Genomic DNA, 22405 nt, shown 5'->3' on the forward strand with positions numbered 1-22405 from the left:
TGGAGGCTAAGGGTGGTCCCTGAACTGGCAAGATCCCACCTGCCTTCAGGGAAGGAAGGAGGTTGGCTCTGGAGCAGCTCAGTAGATTTTGTCTCACAATTCCTTGGGCCAGATTCAACAAAGTTCTGGGAATACTCAAAAGCTCTAAACAAGATTCCAGAGCACTGGGGAACTGGGCGCAGGAACAGGAACCCTTCCTTGGCCTGGGAATGAGTCATCACTCTGAAGTCCCTTGAATTGGTTGACACTCACCACTCCATGCACACCTTCCCACCCCTCCCAGGGCCTCCCTGAGACCAGGCCAGCTCCCTGTCTCCCTGTGCGCCCCACTCCCTCTTGCTCTAGCATAGCTCCTGCTCCTCCCCACCCCCAGCTTTGTTCCAGGGCTCCCCCTTTCCCCCTCACCCTCTCTCCCCATTGCATTTCCTCTCTTTCTGCACCACTCAGTTCAGACTCCCACTGGGCCTTGGCTCAAGCCCTTTCCAAATCCCTTCCAGGCTGAGCTCTTCTCCCGTGTTTTTTAATCACTAAGGAACGGGCTACAATGGAGACTAAAAGAAAAATTTAGGCATATGTGGGGATAGGGGATGGTGAGAGTCACAAAAGAAACCAGTGTCTACCCTCTCCCATTCCTCCCCTACCTGAGGCTTATAGTCCAGCTGCAGGGGGCATCACACACACACACACACACACACCACACACGCGCGCGCGCGCGCGCGCACAGCCCCCGCCATTCCTCACCCCAGCTCCCTCTCTGGCTCAGCCCCCCACAACCCATTGGTCTCCAGGCAACGGCACAAAGGGAAAGTGGAGAGAAGGGCCTGGAAGGCCCAGGCAGAGCTAGCTGTAACCCAATCCAACCCCAGTACTTTGGGGATGGGGGGGCCAGACTGTCAGTGAAGGCGACCTGGTGAGGAGGGATGAAAGAAAGGACAGAGGCTAGGAACTAGGCTCAAACTAGAATAGTCCTGGTCAGTCTGGGAGTTACTAAGGTAAGATAGGTATCAGGGACCCCAGAGAAAACTGAGAGGCACAGATAAAGGTACAGGAAACCCCAAGGGAGGCATGAAGGGTCGCCAGGAGACAGGAGAAAAGGGAAAGATGAGATGCCCACACTGAAATTAAAAGGCACAGAAATGGAAAGGGGGCATGAAGCTCTTTGAATTGAAAGAGAAATGGCTTTCAATTGAAAATGGCTGAGGTGTCAGGAACCCAGGAAGGAGGGCAAGAAAAGAAATGGGCCATGCCCATACAGAACTAGAATCCTATTTTAGCCCTGGAGCTGAGCAGGATGGCAGAGGGAGCCAGGACCAGACCTTAGCAGAAGCAGAGTGGGAGGCCCACAGGGGACAGCTTGATGTTCCTCCCACTTGGCCTCCAGTATGGCTTCCTGCAGAACTCTAACTCCCTCTAGTGGTTAGCTCTCCCATGTGCAGACCCTATCTGTGGGACGCAACGTTGCATCCAAGCCACTAGGAAGGGATTTGTCCCCCTCGGTGGTACCTAGAATGAGCATCTCAACGCTGAGGCCCCATAAGAGTTAACGAGTTATAGCTAAGGAGTCATATGTCTCTAGCCACATATTGGAACCCTACTATTAGTCTGACCCAGCCAGGGGTCTGTTAAGCACTTTCGTCCCTGAATTTTCAGTTTATTGGAGGACTCTGTTTCCTTAGGTCCTTCTCTATACTACCCCCAGAACCATTCTTCCTTGCCATTTCCCCATCTTGCAGTGAGTAATGGCCATGAAGTCCTGTTCCATTCGAGAACCAGCCAGGGTTTTGTTGGCAGAGGTCCAGTACAGGAGCTGCTCCAGTCCACAAGCCTTTGGATATGAAAACACCTTAGACCCCCTTTCCCCCAAAATGCACATACACACACACAATATTTTATGCTCTTAGGGGCTCTTGAACCCCTTAGTTCACCAGGGTCTGGGAGCCAAGCCTGCTGCTAAGAAAGCAGGGGCCACATGCACCCCACCTAGCCAGAATGGGGTAGGCAGTGCTATCATGTTGGCCATATTTGTTCAGTCTGTCTTCCTCTTTTTGTGCCCTCCCCAGTTCTGCTGTCCAGTTTCACCAGCTTCCAGGTGCTCCATCTTCTCTCCCCTCATATGGACTAGAGTAAGACTCCTCAGACACAACAGTACACTGATTCAGACTTTAATGGTGGTGCTCATTTCAGTGCCACAGAGGTGGTGGCAACCGTGGAACATGGCATGGGGAGTGAGAGGTTGCTCTGGTGCAGCTGGAGGAAGAACAGGGAACCTAGGGTTGGGGAGAGATGTATAGAGGAAAACTCCCCCAGGCACACAGCCTCCGCTCTGGACCAACGCAGGCTTCAGTGACTACACACAAAGGAACTGATGTCAAGGCCCTTTCTATGACCCTTCCCATTCTAGCAAGACCCCAGTCATCTAGCAAGACCCCAGTCATCTTGCAAGACCCCAGTCATCTTGCAAGACCCCAGGCATCTTGCAAGACCCCAGTCATCTAGCAAGACCCCAGTCATCTTGGGATCTACAGCCACATGAAATACAGACACATCGTTCCCTCAAGTCAGGCCAGTTTTAGGCCATTGAGTTATGGGGAAATGATTAATGGGATGAATGAAAAGCAAATAAAATTAAATAAATAAATAAATAAATACACTAAAGCCTTATTAGCCAGGCATGATCACACGCCCAGCACTCCCCTCCACCCCAGCACTATGCACAGTTCATGGCTCATATGCAAAGTGGAAAACGCAGGGGACAAAAGCAAAGCACAAGTGACACATGGTCCCTCTCTAACACCTCAGCACACCCACCCTGACACTCCCGTCACAGACGCTGATCATTCTTCCACAGACCCCCTTTTATAATAATCCTCATTCACATTTCTAGTTTTTGAGGGAAGAGAGAAAGAGAAAGGAAGAAGTGGAAAGTGCGGACCCCCAGTGAGTAGGGCCCAGAAAGGAGGGTGAGGAGAGACAGCAAGAGCTCAGGTAAGCCAAGGAGCAGCCGGAGCAGGTCAATCAGGGAAGTTCTGGAAACCCTGGGACTCAGGGGATCTCAGAGGGTGAACTATCACAGATCAGGACAGCAAGGTTCCAGGAGGATGAGACAGAGGTTCCACGTCTCCAGGCAAGCAGAGGAATCACAGCACACTGGGATTACGGAAGTTATGTCCGGCAAATCGAGCTTCATCCCCCAGCTCTTCCTCAATTCTGAGAGACATGAACCACAAAGGAAGTGGTCAGGGATGCAGAAGGATCCTGCTTCTCTCTCTAGGGGGTCCCCCAGACTCCAACCACCCCCATACCACCTGCTTTTGTGTCCTGCCCCAAGGCTGAGCATTCCCTGGCTTTCCCATGTGATCTCTGGGATCTGTCAATCAGGCCATCAATAAACCCAGGAAGCAAAAACCAATATTATCTGGAAATGGACTGTTTGTTATCCAGGCCCTGGGTGCTAGAGATGGTCCGGCAGGCAAATGGGGCCTTTAGCCCTCTGGGCCAGGGGCTCCCACCCCAGGGACCCTCACCTCATGAGCTGGTTGTACTTAGCCAGACGTTCAGAACGGCACGGGGCACCAGTCTTGATCTGAAACATTTCAAAGGATTTGCAGCTCAGTGGCTGCCCTCTCACCCCTCAAAAGAAACTTCTGCTCTCCTGAAACTCCCCTGACACCCTCAAACACCTGGAAGGAGAGACCAGGTGGGTGAGCTAGAAATACCAGTCCCACAGAGAGTTATCTTCACTCACCAGGCTGCCTCACTCACCTGGCCTGTGCACAGCCCCACCACCAGGTCAGCAATGAATGTGTCCTCTGTTTCTCCTGAGCGATGACTCACCATGACCCCCCAGCCATTCTCCTGGGCCAGCTTGCACCTGTATCCACACACAGCACTGATTCTCCAGCCCTCACGCTGGGCACTCTCTTCCCAGCCCCAACCTTGGTCTATGTCAGGAAACATCTAGGGGAAAGCTATCTGGGAAGGGAGCAGAGAATCAGGGGTGGAGGGGCAGAGGTGAGAGAACTGTGATGATGATTCCAGGTTCCCTGCTCTCTTTGGCATCCCCGGGTGGAATTAGGCTGGAGCACTTGCAAGAGGAGTCTTATAGAAACGAGGACCACACAGGAGAGGGCCCGAAGTCACTCACGCTTGGATGGCTTCAGTGACCGAGCCGATCTGGTTGACCTTGAGCAGCAGACAGTTGCAGGCCTTTTCTTCCACTGCCCGCTCAATACGTTTTGGGTTGGTCACTGTCAGGTCATCACCCACAATCTGGATCCCTACATTGGCTGTGAACTTGGACCAGGCAGCCCAGTCATCCTGGTCAAACGGGTCCTCAATGGAGACCACTGCAGAGAGAGCATGGGGGATGGGGGGTGTTCATCTTCCCTGGGCCCCTACATCAGGCAGGAACATGCCCCTTTATTCCCTGAAACGGACAGGCCCTTGGTTAACTATACCTGTTCATCCTTGCTAAGACAAATCCCCCCAGTGTAAGCCTGCCCTGATTCTTAACCTTTTTTTTTTTTTTGAGACAGAGTCTCACTCTGTCATCCAGGCTGGAGTGCAGTGACACAGTCTCAGCTCACTGCAACCTCCACCTCCCCAAATCAAGTGATCCTGCCACCTCAGCCTCCTGAGTAGCAGGGACTATAGGCATGTGGCACCACACTCAGCTAATTTTTTTTTTTTTTTTTTTTGAGACGGAGTCTCGCTGTCTCCCAGGCTGGAGTCCAGTGACCGGATCTCGGCTCACTGCAAGCTCCGCCTCCCGGGTTTACGCCATTCTCCTGCCTCAGCCTCCCCAGTAGCTGGGACTACAGGCGCCGCCACCACGCCCGGCTAGTTTTTTGTATTTTTCAGTAGAGACGGGGTTTCACCGTGTTAGCCAGGATGGTCTCGATCTCCTGACCTCGTGATCCGCCCGTCTCGGCCTCCCAAAGTGCTGGGATTACAGGCTTGAGCCACCGCGCCCGGCCCACTCAGCTAATTTTTAAAATTTTTGTAGAGATGAGGTCTCACTGTATTGCCAAGCTGGTCTCAAACTCCTGGATTCAAGCGATCCTTCTGCCTTGGATTCCCAAAGTGATGAGATTACAGGCATGAGCCACCACGCCTGGCTCCTGATTCTTATTTCATAAAACCTTACATGGAGAGGCCAGGCATAGTGGCTTATGCCTGTAATCCCAGCACTTTAGGATACTGAGGTGAACGGATCATTTGAGGACAGGAGTTCTCTGGCCAACAGAGTGAAACTCTGTCTCTACTAAAAATACAAAAATTAGCCAGGCATAGTGGCACATGCCTGTAATCCCAGCTACTGGGGAGGCTGAGGCACGAGAATCACTTGAACCTGGGAGGCAGAGATCGCACCCCTGCATGCCAACCTGGGTGACAGAGCAAGGCTCTGTCTCAAAAAAAAAAAAAAAAACAGCCGGGCGCAGTGGTTCAAGCCTGTAATCCCAGCACTTTGGGAGGCCGAGACGGGCGGATCACAAGGTCAGGAGATCAAGACCATCATGGCTAACACAGTGAAACCCCGTCTCTACCAAAAATACAAAAAAAAATTAGCCGGTCGCAGTGGCAGGTGCCTGTAGTCCCAGCTACACAGGAGGCTGAGGCAGGAGAATGGCATGAACCCGGGAGGCGGAGCTTGCAGTGAGTGGAGATCACACCACTGCACTCCAGCCTGGGCGACAGAGTGAGACTCCATCTCAAAAACAAAACAAAACAAACAAACAAACAAACAAGCAAAACAGGCCAGGTGCACTGACTCACGCCTGTAATCCCAGCACTTTGGAAGGCCGAAGCAAGTGGATCACCTGAGGTTGGGAGTTTGAGACCCACCTGGCAAACATGACGAAACCACATCTTTACTAATCATACAAAAATTAGCCAGGCAGGCCGGGCGCGGTGGCTCAAGCCTGTAATCCCAGCACTTTGGGAGGCCGAGACGGGCGGATCACGAGGTCAGGAAATCGAGACCATCCTGGCTAACAAGGTGAAACCCCGTCTCTACTAAAAAATACAAAAAACTAGCCGGGTGAGGTGGCGGGCGCCTGTAGTCCCAGCTACTCGGGAGGCTGAGGCAGGAGAATGGCGTAAACCCAGGAGGCGGAGCTTGCAGTGAGCTGAGATCCGGCCACTGCACTCCAGCCTGGGCGGCAGAGCGAGACTCCGTCTCAAAAAAAAAAAAAAAAAAAAAAAATTAGCCAGGCATGGTGGTGCGCGCCTGTAATCCCAGCTACTTGGGAGGCTAAGAGAATCATGCAGTGAGCAGAGATCTCGCTCTACTTCCATGGGCTGGGCACAGTGGCTCATGCCTGTTATCCCAGCACTTTGGGAGGCCAAGGCATGTGGATCACTTGAGCCCAGGAGGTCGAGACCAGCCATGAACAATATGGCTAAACCCTGTCTCTACAAAAAAAAAAAAATTAATTAAAAGCAAACCTGCCAGGTGTGGTGGCTCACGCCTGTAATCCCAGCACTTTGGGAGGCCAAGGCAGGCGGATCACCTGAGTCGGGAGTTGGAGACCAGCCTGACCAACATGGAGAGACCTCTGTCTCTACTAAAACTACAAAATTAGCCAGGCATGGTGGCACATGCCTGTAATCCCAGCTATTCGGGAGGCTGAGGCAGAAGAATCGCTTGAATCCAGGAGGTGGAGGTTGTGGTGAGCCGAGATGGCACCATTGCACTCCAGTCTGGGCAAGAAGAGTGAAACCCCATCTCAAAAAAACAAAAAACAACAAACAAACAAACAACAACAAAAATCCAAAAAACAAAAAAATCTTCCAGTAACAAGGGTTCACAGCCTAACTTTGCATTTTCCTGTTCTCACTCCCAGGAAGCCCTTCCTCATTGCTAATCCAAATCCTTAATTCTGCAATTATGTTTATTTTCTTTCGCTCTGTTTCAGGAAGATGGAGACCAACTGCCTCCTTCCTGGGGTAAAGGCCCTGGGCAGACTTGCAGAAGCTAATTCAGTCCCCTTCAGCCTTCTTTCTACTCACACATCAGTCCCAGCTCCATTCAGCATCCACAATTTCATCAATCAAAGATACTGAAATGTTCTAGCTCTCTGCTAGATCCAGTCAGCCTCTCACCATCCCTGGTTCCTTCCAGAGCCTTCCCCCTGACCCCAGTAATTTTCAGAACCCATGACTTTAATCAGGATCTGAGGCAGATAGAACAGATTAGTCACGGGTACCTGCACTTTTACACTACATACAAAGCCCAGTCTTTGCAGGTGGCTCCTGCACCCTCTCCCTGGCTCTCAGGTTCTTCTTAGGACACCTCCACTTGGTGCCTGAGTCAGCACCCCATAAGGTCCAGAGTTGCTGGGACACTGCCTGCCCCCAGACCTCCCCCTCACACCGCTTCCTCTCACCAGGATAGTCCCTGACAAAGTCCTGGTAGAGTGTCCCCAGCTGGTCCCCAGTGATGTATCGGGAAGGATCAGCGGGAGACTTGAAGTCCAAGTCGTATTTGCCATCACGATGGAACTCTGAGGCAGCAACATCCATGCCAATGACGATCTTTTCTGTATAGCCAGCCTTGTCGATGGCTTCCTTCACCAGCTCCAAGGCTGGGGACAGAATACAGTGAGATTATAGTACAAGCAAGAGGGATGGGCGAGGAGGAGGGAAAGAAAAGACATTCAGGGCAGAGGTGGAGGACTGTTCCTGAGGGAAGTGTGGTGGGGCTGCTATTGGGGTTATCCCCAGGTCTGGGAGGAGAGGCCATCTCCTAGGAACACAGAGGAGTGGAATTCTGCTAATAATACTTATTATCTTTTCATTGGCAGCACGTCACCTAAGCATTTCATATATATTTCGTTTAAACCTCACACTACTATGAGCTAGATTCTGTTATTATTTCCAGAGAGAAGTAAGAAAGATCACCCGCAGTAACTTCACAAGTCAGGGTTCAAATACATCCAGGTAATTTGGCCCCAGAATCTTAACTCTTAACCACTACCTATATTGTTTCCATTCCCTATACAGTTTCTCCTAAGGCACAGAAAAATTAGGGATTCTAGAGGCCTAGGAGGTTGGGATGGGGACAGGACAGAGTTTGAACGGATGGGATGAATCCAACAGGTCACCCAGACCATCTCCCAGTATTCCCAAGGGCTCCAGTGACAACTTTTTTATTTTATTTTATTTTATTTTTTGAGACGGAGTCTCACTCTGTTACCCAGGCTGGAGTGCAGTGACACAATCTCGGCTCACCACAACCTCCGCCTCCCAGGTACAAGCCATCCTCCTGCCGCAGCCCCGCTAGTAGCTGTGATTACAGGCACGTGCCACCATGCCCGGCTAATTTTTGTATTTTTAGTAGAGACAGGGTTTCACCATGTTGGCCAGGCTGCTCTCAAACTCCTGACCTCAAGTGATCCACCCGCCTCAGCCCCTCAAAGTACTGGGATTACAGGCATGAGCCACCGCGCATGGCTCTCCAGTGACAACTTAACAGATGCTAACACATCCGGCTAGGTAGGTAAAAGACTGGCCCCCTAGGTCTGCATGTGAATTTGGCAGGCCCTCTGCAATCCACTCTAAGAACTGGTACCTTTTGGAGTTTGCAGAGTCCGAGGACCCTCCACACCTACTGAGGACTTGGTGAAGTGTGTGGCCCTTTCTGATGTCCTGCAGTAGGGTAAGACTTAGAGCTGGCAGTGGGGCTCTTGGCCTCACCTTCACTGTTCTCCAGGATATTGGGGGCAAAGCCACCTTCATCCCCCACATTGGTGGCATCCTTGCCATATTTGTCCTTGATGACTCCCTTGAGTGTATGGTAGACCTCTGCACCCAGTCGCATGGCATCCCGAAAGCTCTCAGCTCCCACTGGGAGGATCATGAACTCCTGCATGGCCAGCTTGTTCCCAGCATGAGAGCCACCATTGATCACGTTGAAGGCCTGGGAAGCCGCAGAAAGACAGAAGGGTCAAAGAGCCCCTCCCTGCCCGCCCCAGGAGTCTTAAGATCCCAAACTTCCCCCAGCTTCCCGGACTAAGTCTCACGTCCCCATCCTTCCTCTTTACCTCCCCCAATTCACTTTCCTCCCATTATTCCTCATGAGTTGCATGCCCCCTCCCCCACCCGCCCCTGGGAGAGTCACAGGCACGGCTCAGCGCTCACCGGCACAGGCAAGATGAGGTCTGAGTTCCCAGCCAGCTGAGCAATGTGGCGATATAGGGGCAGTTCCCGCTCAGCTGCCCCTGCCTTACACACAGCCAGAGACACACCCAGGATGGCATTGGCCCCAAACTTGGCTGGAAGATTATAGAGGAAGGTGCTGAGCACAATATCCCCTTCTCCTTCTAGCTCCTGCCTCCATCTGTAGTCTCCAAAAGGAGCCAGTAAAGGAGACCCCCTCCTCCCTCCCTACCCCTGCCCCAGCAACACCTCATCCATGCTCTCCTGAAAACAGCAGGGAGAGGAATGGGTGGGGAGGAGGAGACTGGAAGCAGCAGAGAGCCACACCTCTTTCTAAATATCCCTGAGACCACAGACTCTCTCAGGCCAACCCCCTCCTATATATGCTACAAAGAAGGTCTTCCTTCTGCCTAATGTCGGTCCCTTCCTCTGCAGCTAAACTCATCTCCGCTTGCTCTGGCTTTGGGAGGAGGCCCCTGACAGTCATTCCTGCGGAAGCCATTACAGCACTGGCCCTTCAGCTCTCTCTCTGCTCCACGCCTCCCACCCTGATGCTTCCCCACTTTCTCCCAGCCCCGGCTCACATTTGTTCTCAGTCCCATCCAACTCCAGCATCAGGTTGTCCAGTTTCTCTTGCTCCACCACAGAGAGACCCTGAGGGCAGAGCCTCCATCACCCAGGGCCAGGCTGGAGGCTGAGCCCTAAGGCAGAGGGTCCCCTCATTCACACCCAAGCTCACATTTGGCCAGGGCCCAACCAGGTCCCTGTGACAGGGGCCTGCCTGGATTAGGGGACCTGAACCCCCATGGGACCAGGGGCAGTAAGGAATCTGTTCCCCACCCTTCCCCCTTGTGACCGTGATTCCTAAAAGTGGGCATTCTTTCTCCCCTTCCTCCTGCCCTGCTCCAGGATTCCTTCCAGAACTCTGGCCCTGCTATCCCCAGCAAAGAGCGGGCCTCACTGAGCTGATGAGGACTGGCGCGATGGTGGAGTTGATGTGGTCCACTGCCTTCAGGACACCTGGGGAAAGGAAGAGGCTGGACTGGGTCAGGCCAGGAGGGGCCGGAAGGGACAATGGGAGGAGGGGAAGGCATGCTACAGGAGGACTGGGGACTGGTGTGAGGTAGGGGCATAAGGCTGAGGTTGGGGAGAGTCTGGAAAAGAGAAAGGACCTCACCTTTGCCTAAGTAACGCTGTTTGTCTCCATCTCTGAGCTCCAGGGCCTCATAGATGCCGGTAGAGGCTCCACTGGGCACTGCAGCCCTGAAAAGACCTAAAGGAGGAACATGGAATGAGAGGGAGTGAAGAGAACGCAGGGGCCAGGGAGTCCTTCAGCCTTCTGGCTCTAAACTGCCTGCCTACCACATCTAGCTCTCTCCCCACACTGCTCCCTAACATCTCCCCCACCCCCTGCCACACACACTGAGGGAGATGCACAAGAAGTGGCCTCCTCATCCACCCATCTGAGGCCCCACATGCACAAGTGGGAGCCCGCAAAAAGGAAATTGCTCGCAGCACACGTCTGCACACATGCAGGTGCACAGGAAGACACACGGAGGCAGGGCATGCCTCACACTCTCAACTCGAACACAGACCCACCTACCCTGGCTCCCTGGACAAGGAGGATCCAACCTTCACAACCCAGGCTTGTGAGCCTGGCCCAGCACCCCATCCCCCTGGATATCAAAAAAGGCCTCCGAACCCCTGGCCAAACCCAGCCTGGCGGTGGAAAAGCTAGGGCTGTAGGAAGGCCCATGCCACGCCCATTACCTTTGGCAGTATAGAGATCCACCTCCACTGTGGGGTTCCCGCGGGAGTCCAGGATCTCACGGGCCCAGATCTTCTCTATGGACATGATGGCTGGGATCTCCTCGGGTGGAAGGGAAGGAAGGAGAAAGATAAGAGGCTTAGAGGGGTGGAGCCTGAGATCAATGGGCGGGGCAGGAGGCTGGGAGGGATGGGAAAGAGGTTACTGCAGTGGGGTTGGGGGTGGGTAGGGAGGTGCTGGCTGCAGTCTAGGGCTGTAGAAGGGATTCCCCCTCCCCCCGGGAAGAGGAGAAGGTCAATGCAGTGAGGAAGGGGAGGTCACTGCAGTGGGGGGTGGGGTACGATCAAATGATGAGATGGGAGAACACTGCAGTGAGGAGGGGAGGGGCACGACAGTGGTTCCCGCGCCTCTTTGCAGCTTGGCCAGCCGGTGGGGTTCCCCCAGATCTCCTCAGAGCGGAATGGCTGCCAGGCTTGCATTTCTCCTGGGAGCCACGAAGAGGATGGGTTGCCTGGCCCTCTCTTCCAGAGCCCCCATCCTTCCCCAACTTAACACCCCAGCTGCCTCAACTCTGCCCCTTCCCCAAGGTCCCACTCTCTCCCAAACGTGTCTCCCTCCTCTTCCCGCGAAAGGCGCACGCAGTAGAGGTGTCGGGGGAGAGGGTCCTGAGAAAGGCCCTGCAGTCCCTGGGGGTTGCAGCGGGAAGTGAAGGGGATAAGAGCCGATGGGGAGTGGAGACCAGCTGGGCCTGTCCTCCTCCCTGCGCCCCGACAAATCCCCACTTCTTCCATCCCTCCCCCGTGCAGCTGAGGCGAGGAAGCGCGAACGGAGAGGGGCGCCGTGGGGAAGAGCAGAAGAGAGGGTAGTCCAAGGGAAGTCTGGCGGGGGGAGCGGTGAGGAAGGGTGAGAGAAGACATTTCCCCAAATGCAAACCAAAAGGGACGCGCCAGGATAAAAATGCACCGCCCGGAGAGACTCCCAACTTAGAAACAAATGGACAGAACCGTAGGTGAGGGTGAGCACCGGGAGAGAGGCAGGCAAGGGTGGAGAGGCGCAGTTAGAGACAGTCGAGGAGAGGGCCAGAAAGCTAGGGCAGCGGGCGGGGAAGGCCAGAGAGGGAGGGCACCCTGGCCGCGGGCGGCCGAGCAGGTGCGTAGCTGCACCGGGCCAGAGATGCGGAGAGGTGCGCAGAGGCACCAGCTAAAGCGGGCAGGGGCGCCGCGGCGAGGGGAGGGGGCCGCAGGGGCTCGGGGCCCGGCGGGGGCTTCACCTCTGGACTGCAGACTCAGCCAATGGTAGTGGCAGTGGCGGTGGCGACGGCGGCGCGGAGAGAGCGGGAGTGGCAGCGGCGGCGGCGGCTGCAGCTCCCGGGCGGCGGGCGGAGGAGGCGCCTATAGGGCCGAGCGGGCGCATGTGACCCGGAGCCCCCGATGAGTCAGGAGCTGCTGGCGGAGGCGCACGTACTAGCGCGGGTGGGGGACCGACGCGGGTGGAGTGGGGGAGGGGGGAGGATGGGGGAAGGGTGGGGGCACCCACGACCTGGCCCCCCCGCGCACACAAGTGCTCATACCCACGGCCCAACCCACTCGAAAGTAACAGGCAGAGCCGCACCCCTGTAGCCCGGATACGAAGGCCCACACTGCCAGTGAAGCTCAAGACAGCCTCAGTGTCTCACAAACCCGGTCAGACACAGGAGCATCACACTGTCTCTTTATTGGAAATCCGAACGCCCCAGCCGCCTCCGCAAGTCTCTCCAACCACTCCTACCAGCACCCCGCGGCCCACGCGGGCTTGGCTCCCACCCACACCTGCCCGAGGACGGCCCCCGGCCTAGGCTCCGGGCAGCGCTCAGGCCTAGGCACCCCACTCTGCACCCCACACTGCCCAGAGGACCCGCACAGAGCGGATCCTGGACCTCAGGTTGTGATGAATTTCCAGCTTTGGGGCAAAAAGAGGCATCCTCTGTCCTCACCCTAGGGGGTATGAATGTGGTGGGCCCCCCCCCCCCGGGAGTCTGATCAGGTCTGAAGGCCAGCGTTTTTGATCTCCTGGAGGTAGAAAACAGAAGTAAATAGGGACCGGGCGCTGTGCCTCACGCCTGTAATCCCAGCATTTTGGGAGGCTGAGGCGGGCACATCACGAGGTCAGGAGATCGAGACCATCCTGGCTATCGTGGTGAAACCCTGTTTCTACTAAAAATACAAAAATTAGCCAGGCCTGGTGGCATGCGCCTGTAGTCCCAGCTACTCCGGAAGCTGAGGCAGGAGAATTGCTTGAACCCGGGAGACGGAGGTTGCAGTGAGCCCAGATCATCATGCCATTGTACTCCAGCCTGGAGACTGAGTGAGAACCAAAGTAAATAAATAAAGCCTCTGCCCTATCTAAAGTGCCTGGCGGCCATCCTCATCTTTTCAGTCTCCTTCTGCCTCACTCTGCCCTCTTTTCTTCTCCCACCTCTATGTCCTGTTATTTTTAGCTCAGATTTTTTGTGCAGGATCTTCCTCTCCTGCTTCTCTCCTAGGTCCAGCTGCATACACCACCAACCTTCCCCTGCAGCCCCTACCATGCACCCACACCTGTCCTTTCCTAGCGTACTTCATTCTGTGTCAGGTATGGCTGCCCCACCCCCACCAACTCCTCTGCCGGCCACCCCAATTCTTTTCACTTACTCTTCTGGCCTCCTAAGCCTTTCTCAGCTGGTCCCAGCCCCACGGGTCCCTTTTCCTCTCCTTGACTCCTAACCCTGCTCTCTCTAAGGGTTCTGCTTGTCTGATGCTTTCCTCCCCCACCTCCTTCTGCAGCAGCTTCCCCTCTTGCCTCTTTCCCTACCTGCCCAGCCCTTGGCCTCCTCCCACTGCCTCCCTGCAGGCTTCCTTACTATCTTTAGAGGCTAGAACTGCTGCTAGATCAATGACTGTTCCGGTTCCAGGTCACGCTGGGGCTCAGGCTCCTGCTCCTTCTCGTTGTCTTCCTTCAGACTCTGTCGAATCTCATCAGCCTCAGCCCGTTCCTCCTCCTCATAGAATTCCTTGTCCAGGCGTTCGAGGTATGGCATCTGCACCAGGGCCTCCTGGCGGTAGTTGGTTTCCTCCGTGCATGGGTTATCGAGCAGCACCAAGGCTCGCAGCTTGGGTAGGTCTCGAAGCTTGGCCAGCTCCCCCAAGTTGGCCACCATGTTGCCCCTGCCAGTGTGGTCAGGAGGGGTTCACGCAGGAATAACGGGCTTTGGTTGCCAGTTGCTAGGAATGGGGCCTCTGGGGGACTCTGCTACTGAGTTCCCGTTTCCCTAGAAACACTGAGGACTAGCCTGCCAAGCCTTGCCAGATTTACTGCAGAGGTGCTGTGCAACCCCACTCTGGTCCTGCTTCTGCCCTTCAAGGAATCCCTAAGTGCCATATTCTACTCTGTCATGTGTTCATGTGTTCTTTTGGTGCAGCAAAGCTAGGCCACAACCCTGTCTTGTAGCTGGGGAGGAGAGGGCAAATTTTCTTCACAAGGAGACACTTTTTCTGTGATCACACCTAAACAGAAGGTAGAAGGTAGGACCCAGCCTGGGCAACATAGTGAGACCCCATCTCTACAAAAACTAAAAATAATTAGGTGGGTGTGGTGGCACACACCTGTAGTCTCTGCTACTTGGCTGAGGAGGAGGGATCGCTTGACCCCAGGAGTTTGAGGTTACAGTGAGCCGAGATCGAGCCACTGCACTCTACCCTGTAGGACCTAGGTCAGTGGACAAGGAACTGGGATCTAAGCTGGAGTTTAGGGTGGTGGGTGCTCTGTTGGTGCTCCCCACAAAGGGAACCTAGGGCTACAGATGAGTTGGAGCCTCCCAACCTGGAGAATAAACCTCATCTCCTAATGTGCCTCATTATATGATACTCTGTATTTATTTATTTTTTTTATTGAGATAGGGTCTCACTATGTCACCCTGGTTGGGGGTGCAGTGGCATGATCACAGCTCACTGCAGCCTTGAACTCCTGGGCTCAAGCGATCCTCTCACCTTAGCTTCCCAAGTAGCTCCAGGCACGTGCCACCACACCTGGCTAATTTTTAAATTTTTTGTAGAGACTGGGTCTCACTATGTTGCCCAGGCTGGTCTTGAATGCTTGGCCTCAAGCAGTCCTCTTGCCTTGGCCCCCCCAAAGTGCTGGGATTACAGGCATGATCCACTGTGCCTGGCCTTTTATTTATTTTCACGTTCTGGCTTTAAGCCTTTATGAAATCATATTTAAGTGTTTCAGCCTGATCTCATGGTCGTGCTGAGCCTCACGCAGTGTTTCTCACCAGGAGGGCTACAGGCACTTTGTACTGGACTCTGCCTTGCATTGTTGGATGCTTAGCATCTCTGGCCCCAGAGGCACCTCCCAATCATTGAAACACCCTCATCCCCCTCCACACACACATCCGACTTACTCTCAAAACATCCCCATTTAATAGCCACTCAGGAAGGGGCCATCATGCCTGTCTAGATCATTAACAGGAAGATGGCACATATACACACCCCATCAGATCTGTGTGGCAGCGTTTATGAATAAGAGATTGCCTAGGGGGTCAGGATGAGAGTTGGGGCTTCCAGATGCAACCACCTCTCCCAACTTGGAGATGCTCTTTCCATTGCCAGCTCAAGAATCTGGTCTTGTTGACTAAGGAAAGAGGCAGTTTCCTTACATGTTTGCTTAAAGACACACACATAAAGTCCTCCATCCGACAAGAGTGGCTGATCTTCAGTGCCTTTCTACCAAAAGATTTTCTTACAAATGTCCTTCTCTCCTCAAATCTGAGCACATCTTGTGTTTTATATCAGTAAAAAGGTCATCCCTTACAGGTGGGGCTCAGGAGAAGAGAGGCAGGAAATGGGAAGGTGAATTGGGACCATGGAAATGGAGAAGGGCAGTGGAAACTTATTTAGGATAGGGCGAGGAAAAAAGAGTTGGAGCCAGAATGTGAGCCCCTTAGGAACAGGAATCACCTCTGATTCCTTTATTTCTTTTAAAGACAGCTCACTCTGTCACCCAGGCTGGAGTGCAGTGGCACAATCATGGCTCACTGCAACCTTGAACTCCTGGGCTCAAGTGATCCTCCTACCTCAGCCTCGTAAGTAGCTGAAATCACAGTTGTGCACCACCAGGCTCAGTTAATTTTTATTTTTAATTTAATATTTTAATTTTTATTTAATATTTTTGGTTTTGTTTTTGAGGCCGGGTCTGGCTCTGTCACCTACTCTGGAGTGCAGTGGCTTGATCTCAGCTCACTGCAAACTCCACCTCTAGGCTCTAGCGATCCTCCCGCCTAAGCCTCCTGAGTAGCTGGGATTACAGGTGCTTGTCACCATGCCTGGCTAATTTTTGTATTTTTGGTAGAAACGGGATTTTGCCATGTTGCCCAGACTGCTCTCAAACTCCTAGGCTCCAACGATCTGCCCGCTTCAGCTTCCCAAAGTGCTACAACTACAGGTGTGAGCCACCATGCCCAGCCATTATTTTTACTTCTGTAGAAACATGGTCTTACTATGTTGCCCAGGCTGGTCCTGAACTCCTAGCCTCAAGTGATCCTCCCTCCTAAAGTGTTGGGAGTACAGGCATGAACCACCATGCCCAGCCTCTGATTCCTTTAAATGTCCCCCAAACACAGCACAAGGCCTGGCACATAGCACATTCTCAATAACTGTGGATTGAATGAATACAAATTCAGGGGTCACAAGCTATAAGGGACTTAGTGTTGCCACTCAGTGCAGAAGAAAGTAAGGAAAGCCGGGGTGAGGATCAGGGAGGAGGATGAGGTGAGTATCCAGCTGTAGGCTAGGACTGGGGAATTGGGCCAGGGAGGAACACAGACTCAAAAGCTGCACCTGGTCAGGGGTAGGGACAAGGTGGGGCTTGGAGGGGGTGCATACCTCAGGTTGAGGTACTGCAATGATTTCATTTCCCTGGAGAAGCCACTCAGAGTGTCAATCTGGTTGTCTCGAAGATGCAAGGTGGTGAGATTGCTCAGGTCCTCCAAGCCTTCCACCTTCTTCAGCATGTTTTGGGCCTAGACCCCCAGGGCACAGTGGATTGATTGAGAGGGAGCAGGGACAGGGAAGAAAGAGAAGTCAAAATGAGATAAAGCAAAAGAGGAAATCCAAGAAGTCGAGAGGGAGGAGTGGAAGAAGGGAGTGGGGATGAGTAGAGATCAGTATAGAAAGTAAAGTTCAGGAGCAGCTGCCATCCCAGAGAAAGGTCAGCAGAAACCCACTGCCACTCACCCCCAAAGCCACCTGGGATGGAGGAGATGCTTCAACCCACTCCCCACGCGGCCCAGGAGCCCCCATGCCACCACTGAGGATTGCCATCAGCACCATCCCAGAATAACGAAGCTTAAGAGTCTAAAAGACTAAATATTTCGGTGGCTTCCTGTGGTGTTATTATATATAATGATTTTCATCCACAGTCCCTAGCTTATAACTCCCATAATAGCCCTTGTTGCAATCTTTTGTTATAAAGTTGGGTGTGCTGGGTCTCAGGGGCAGGTCTCAGGAACCTTCTCCTGCTGTCTTTTCACCTGCCCCAAGGGAAGGCTCTAATCTTTCCCCACTTCTCCCTCTTTCTGGTTGTGTGTGTGTGTTTTTTTTTTTTTGAGACGGAATCTCGCTCTGTCGCCCAGGCTGGAGTGCAGTGGTGCCATCTCGGCTCACTGCAAGTTCTACCTCCCGAGTTCACGCCTCTCTCCTGCCTCAGCCTCCTGAGTAGCTGGGACTATAGGTGCCCGCCACCACACCTGGCTAATTTTTTTTGTATTTTTAGTAGAGACAGGGTTTCACCGTGTTAGCCAGGATGGTCTCGATCTCCTGACCTCGTGATCCACCCTCCTCAGCCTCCCAAAGTGCTGGGATTACAGGCATGAGTTACCGTGCCCGGCCTCTTTTTTTTTTTTTTGAGATGGAGTCTTGCTCAGTCTCCCAGGCTGGATTGCAGTGGTGTCATTTCAGCTCACTGCAAACTCTGCCTCCTGGGTTCAAGCGATTCTGCTGCCTCAGCCTCCCGAGTAGCTGGGATTACAGGCACATGTCAGCATGTCTGGCTAATTTTTGTATTTTTAGTAGAGACAGGGTTTCACCATGTTGGCCAGGCTGGTTTTGAACTCCTGACCTCGTGATCCGCCCGCCTCAGCCTCCCAAAGTGCTGGGATTACAGACGTGAGCCACTGTGCCCTGCCTGATTGTGGTTCTTAAGACCCTCCCCAGAGAGAGCCTCCCCAATTCCCTGGAGGAAGGAATACTAATATCATGAAGCTTCCATGGAAACCCAAGAGGACTGGGTCCAGAGAGCTTCTGGGTAGCTGAACACATGAAAGCTTTTGGAGGGTGATGCACCCAGGAAGGACATGGAGCACTGCACCCATTCCCCCATACTTCGCCCTATGCATCTCTTCACCTGTGTCCTTTGCCCTTGCAATAAACTGATAAAAAGTCACTCCAGAAAATTAATTAAATCCAAAGAAGAGGTCATGGGAACCAGCTTCATGTTGAAGCTGATGTGTCAGAAGTTCCAGAGGTTTGGACTTGCAACTGGTGTCTACGGATGGTGTGGGGGTCACTCTTGGGAACTGAGCCCTCAATCTGTGGGATCTGATGCTATCCCCAGGTAGATAGTGTCGGAATCGAATTAGAGATCACCCAGCTGGTGTCTACTACTTGTTGTATGGGGAGAAACCCCACACCTTGGGCCCCGGAAGTCTTAGGTTGATGATTGCTGTGGTGGTTAGTGCAAGAGCTGAAGAAAAACCCAATCTGAGAGGAGAGTTTTCCTAAAACATTTCCATAGCCTGATGTTTGTACCTCAATTACGGTCCATTTTGCTGCTACCTGTATCAAGGTAAATTATCTCTGTATTATCCACATATTACATATTATCAGCCCTGCTAGGTGGCTCTGTATCTCCACAGTATCTGGCACCAACTATGGGCTTGATAATAATACCAGTTATTATCATAATGATGAAGTTAGTAGCTGAGCCTACTAGAAAACAGGCATCCTGACCCCCCAGGACAGTGCCCTCTTCCCTGCACCACCCTATGACCCAGTGAGTTACCAGGTAGAGGTTCTTCAGCTTAGGAAGATTGATCCCCAGGGTGCTTTCCAGCTGATTCCCCCGAAGCTCCACTGTGTGCAGGCTGATCAGCTTCTGGGGGTCCAGACCTGTCACCATGTGGATTCTGTTCCCTGGGGAGGAGGGTTTCAAGAACTCAAAGGGCCACTCCAAATGTTCAGCATTAGAGCCTGAATTTGGGAAGCCTCTAAATCACCCTACCCTGGACATTCGCAAAGCAGGGTAGTAGTGAGGAAGGACACCTCCAGACTTAATACCTCCAGAGCCCTGGGGCAAGTGGTGTGGTAGTCCAAGGTCCTGATGGACATATCCACCTAAGCCTTTCAAGAGTGAACGAAGCAGCTGACATGTCTAATTCCCTCTCCTTCTTCAACTCTTTGCTCAAATGTCATCTTCTCAGATGGATTGACAAACCAATCCATTTGACATTGCCACCTATGTCCCCCATTCCTCTTACTCTGATCTATTTTTTCCAAGGCACTTGTCTCCTTTTAACATGCTACATGAATTTACATATTGTGTTTGTTGTTACTTGCACATCTCTCCCAACTAGAAATATAAGCTATATGAGAATAGGGACATTTCTTGTCTTATTCGCTCCTATATGGTTAACATGTAGAACTGTCATAATGAATCATATTGCATATCTGAATGAATGAATGCAGACTGCCATGTGCCATAGCCAAGGACCATACTGCCCACTTCTGTTGGCCTCAGGCTAGGAAGGAAAGAATCTTGTGTAGCCCATCCTAAGACCCACCTTGGCCGGGCGCAGTGGCTCAAGCCTATAATCCCAGCACTTTGGGAGGCCGAGACGGGTGGATCATGAGGTCAGCAGATCGAGACCATCCTGGCTAACACGGTGAAACCCCGTCTCTACTAAAAAATACAAAAAAACTAGCCAGGCGAGGTGGCGGCCGCCTGTAGTCCCAGCTACTCGGGAGGCTGAGGCAGGAAAATGGCGTAAACCCGGGAGGCAGGGCTTTCAGTGAGCCAAGATCCAGTCACTGCACTCCAGCCTGGGCAACAAAGCGAGACTCTGTCTCAAAAGAAAAAAAAAAGGAAAACACCCACCTTTGAGATTCAGGGTTTGAAGACGAGGATGAGAGATGCCTTCAGTGTCAGTAATCTGGTTATAAGCAAAACTAGCAATCTGCAGGTAGGGCAGTTCATTCAGCTGGGCACTTCGCAGCCGATTGCCATCAGCCTTGAGCCAGAGCAGGTGGGTGAGGTAGTTGAGTGGAGACAGGTCTGTCAGGTGGTTCTCAGAAACATCCACATAGCGCAGATGGATGTAGGAGCGCAGCAAGTAGATGTCTGTCAGGTCCCTAGGAGATGGAAGAGGGAGAAGGAACCAGGTTTAGGGTTAAGAACCCAGCGAGGACTGGCAGAGTTGCTAAAGCAGAAGGCTTATAATGGGGAGAAGAATGGGCAACACATGGTAGGCGAGAAGAAGGGTAAGAGAAGGTAGGTGGGTTCTTAACAGTGGGCAGAAAGACCTGTGTCTGTGAAGGACAGAGAACTCATACTCTGAAAGACAAATGAGGGAATCCAGCAGGAATCCCCCCATATACTCTCAGTCTCCAATTCCCCAGGTCAGCTTTGATAGAGGTCTCAGAGCTCCTGAAAAGTAAATTTTGTCCTTCCCTTTCCACTAGGCATGAGAAGGGTCAAACTCTCAGCCAGAACACCCAGGAATGACAGTGGGAAAGGAAATAGGGGCCCTACAATCTCACAGTCCTCATCTGGTCCCCCCACAACGCACCTCTCTTTAACCTCCAGCTTGACATAAGCATGAGCCAGCCCACTGCCTGTCTTACAGAGCAGAGAAAGCCCTTCCTTCATCATGTCCTCCGTGAGGGGCGTGGGCAGCCACTGCAGGTGAAAGTGGAGTAAGGCATCCCTCCCCTGCCCAACCCCGCCCCTCAGCCCTAGGACCCCTCCTTGTCCAGGCTCTCACTTCCTCAGGGAACTCTTCCCCCTCTTTTCTGTAGTCCTCCCCCTCCTCTGTCTCCTTCTCGTCCTCTTCTTTCTCAAAATCATCCTGGTCTGGCTCAAAGTCTTCTAGATCATCTTCATCTGACATCTTTCTTCCCTCCTGAAAGCTCTGAAGTCAGATAAGCTCAGTCTTCCTCCTGAGAAAGAAGGTCTCCTCAGCTTCTGCCAGCCTTCAGCTCCTTCATCGTCATTGACACGTGCCACTCCCATCACCCCCATCACTTCTGACCCACCAACTCTAGGCTTCTTTCCTCATCCCTGTGAACATCTCATTTTGACTCTCAGCCCCCACTTCACACTTTTCACTGAGGACCCCCCCCTTCAGGATGTCACCCACACCCCCAGGCCTTTCCTGTCCTTCACAGTGGCTCCAGCTCTCCTCCAGCAGCCCAGTGTCCCTATTTCCTGGGCTTCCCTCTCCCCCATTCTTCCCACCTCCCCCTTAAGCCATGCGCTCCACTCTTCCCTACCAAGTCCTCCCCCTCCTCTCCTCTTAGCTCCCATTGTGCCATCCCTAATCCCTGCTCCATTCATTTCTTCTACTTTTCCCTCCCCACTGGACCAATTTCCTTGGGCCCTCTGGTACACCAGCCTAAAACGCAGTCTCCAGCCCTCCCACTCAATTCCCCTTAGCAAAGGGGCTCAGACCCTGTTTCTGCTCAATCAGAAGCAGTTCTGGAGAGGCCCTTGGTCCCGAGAGGGAAGGACTGGTTAGCAAGCGGGCGAGGGGAAGGAGGGGTTGTGTACTGCTGTTATGGCAACGAGGGCGGGGCACTTGGCTACTGAAACTCGCCACCGTTGAGCGCAGAGCGGCGACTACCTGATGCGCAAATCAGCCGGGGAGGGGATTGATCAGTAGTTGCCTGGTTACCAGGCCAATTTCCCAGTCCCGGGAACCCGGATGAGGCGCGGAAAGGGCGTCGGGCCGCTAATTGGTTGAGGACAAAAAAAATGGCCAGGGCTGAGAAGAGAGAAGAGAGAGGGCGGGGCTAGTCATTACGTCACCCAAGACCTTAAAGGGACCCCGGACATCTTCAATGCAAAAGTATTGTGAATTTAGAAAAAACTCATCCTTCGAAGAAAAAAGGGCGGGGCTGCGAGGAAAAGCAAGAAACACCAAGATAAGGGGTCTTTTCCCCTTCCCCCTATAGTTTCTGCTCATTAATTATTTTCAGGTAGACCTTTGGAAGGTGGCTTGGTAGAGCGGAAGGAGCCCAGACACAGGTTATCTTAAGAACTGGGTTGGGGCCGGGCGCGGTGGCTCAAGCCTGTAATCCCAGCACTTTGGAAGGCCGAGACGGGCGGATCACGAGGTCAGGAGATCGAGATCATCCTGGCTAACACAGTGAAACCCCGTCTCTACTAAAAAAATACAAAAAACTAGCCGGG

The 22405-nt window shown here is 53.0% G+C and overlaps 2 protein-coding genes across 4 annotated transcripts in view; both read right to left on the reverse strand.

Annotated features, from left to right (window-relative positions):
• Nucleotides 1-2146: 2146 nt before the first annotated feature.
• On the reverse strand, nucleotides 2147-13206 carry ENO2 (enolase 2). Of its 2 annotated transcripts, none has more exons than XM_010385895.2 (12): nucleotides 12198-13206; nucleotides 10930-11026; nucleotides 10337-10432; nucleotides 10121-10179; nucleotides 9744-9813; nucleotides 9142-9275; nucleotides 8698-8920; nucleotides 7389-7586; nucleotides 4145-4346; nucleotides 3763-3871; nucleotides 3525-3583; nucleotides 2147-3207 (listed from the first exon to the last, which is right to left on the reverse strand). In XM_010385895.2, exons 2-12 carry the CDS (start codon nucleotides 11012-11014, stop codon nucleotides 3138-3140), a joined length of 1305 nt encoding a protein of 434 aa, XP_010384197.1. In that variant the 5' UTR covers nucleotides 11015-11026; nucleotides 12198-13206; the 3' UTR covers nucleotides 2147-3137. The 2 variants fall into 2 exon arrangements, with proteins under 2 accessions (XP_010384197.1, XP_010384198.1); XM_010385896.2 differs by having other exon boundaries at nucleotides 10930-11029; nucleotides 12198-12526.
• Nucleotides 13207-13210: 4 nt separating this feature from the next.
• Nucleotides 13211-22405, reverse strand: part of LRRC23 (leucine rich repeat containing 23) — a 28212-nt gene continuing 19017 nt past the window's right edge. The window contains exons 2-8 of one of the 2 annotated variants that reach the window (XM_030938365.1): nucleotides 20979-21153; nucleotides 20784-20893; nucleotides 20093-20346; nucleotides 19001-19131; nucleotides 16825-16961; nucleotides 13806-14109; nucleotides 13211-13266 (exon numbers count right to left, since the gene is read on the reverse strand). In XM_030938365.1, the coding sequence (XP_030794225.1) occupies nucleotides 13830-14109; nucleotides 16825-16961; nucleotides 19001-19131; nucleotides 20093-20346; nucleotides 20784-20893; nucleotides 20979-21104 (1038 nt within the window). In that variant the 5' untranslated portion in view covers nucleotides 21105-21153 and the 3' untranslated portion in view covers nucleotides 13211-13266; nucleotides 13806-13829. Of the gene's footprint in view, nucleotides 13267-13805; nucleotides 14110-16824; nucleotides 16962-19000; nucleotides 19132-20092; nucleotides 20347-20783; nucleotides 20894-20978; nucleotides 21154-21836; nucleotides 21951-22405 lie in introns of those variants that run through there. The other variant, XM_030938366.1, reaches the window with a different exon arrangement.

This window comes from Rhinopithecus roxellana, chromosome 10 (assembly GCF_007565055.1).
Source record: "Rhinopithecus roxellana isolate Shanxi Qingling chromosome 10, ASM756505v1, whole genome shotgun sequence".
NCBI lineage: Eukaryota > Metazoa > Chordata > Mammalia > Primates > Cercopithecidae > Rhinopithecus > Rhinopithecus roxellana.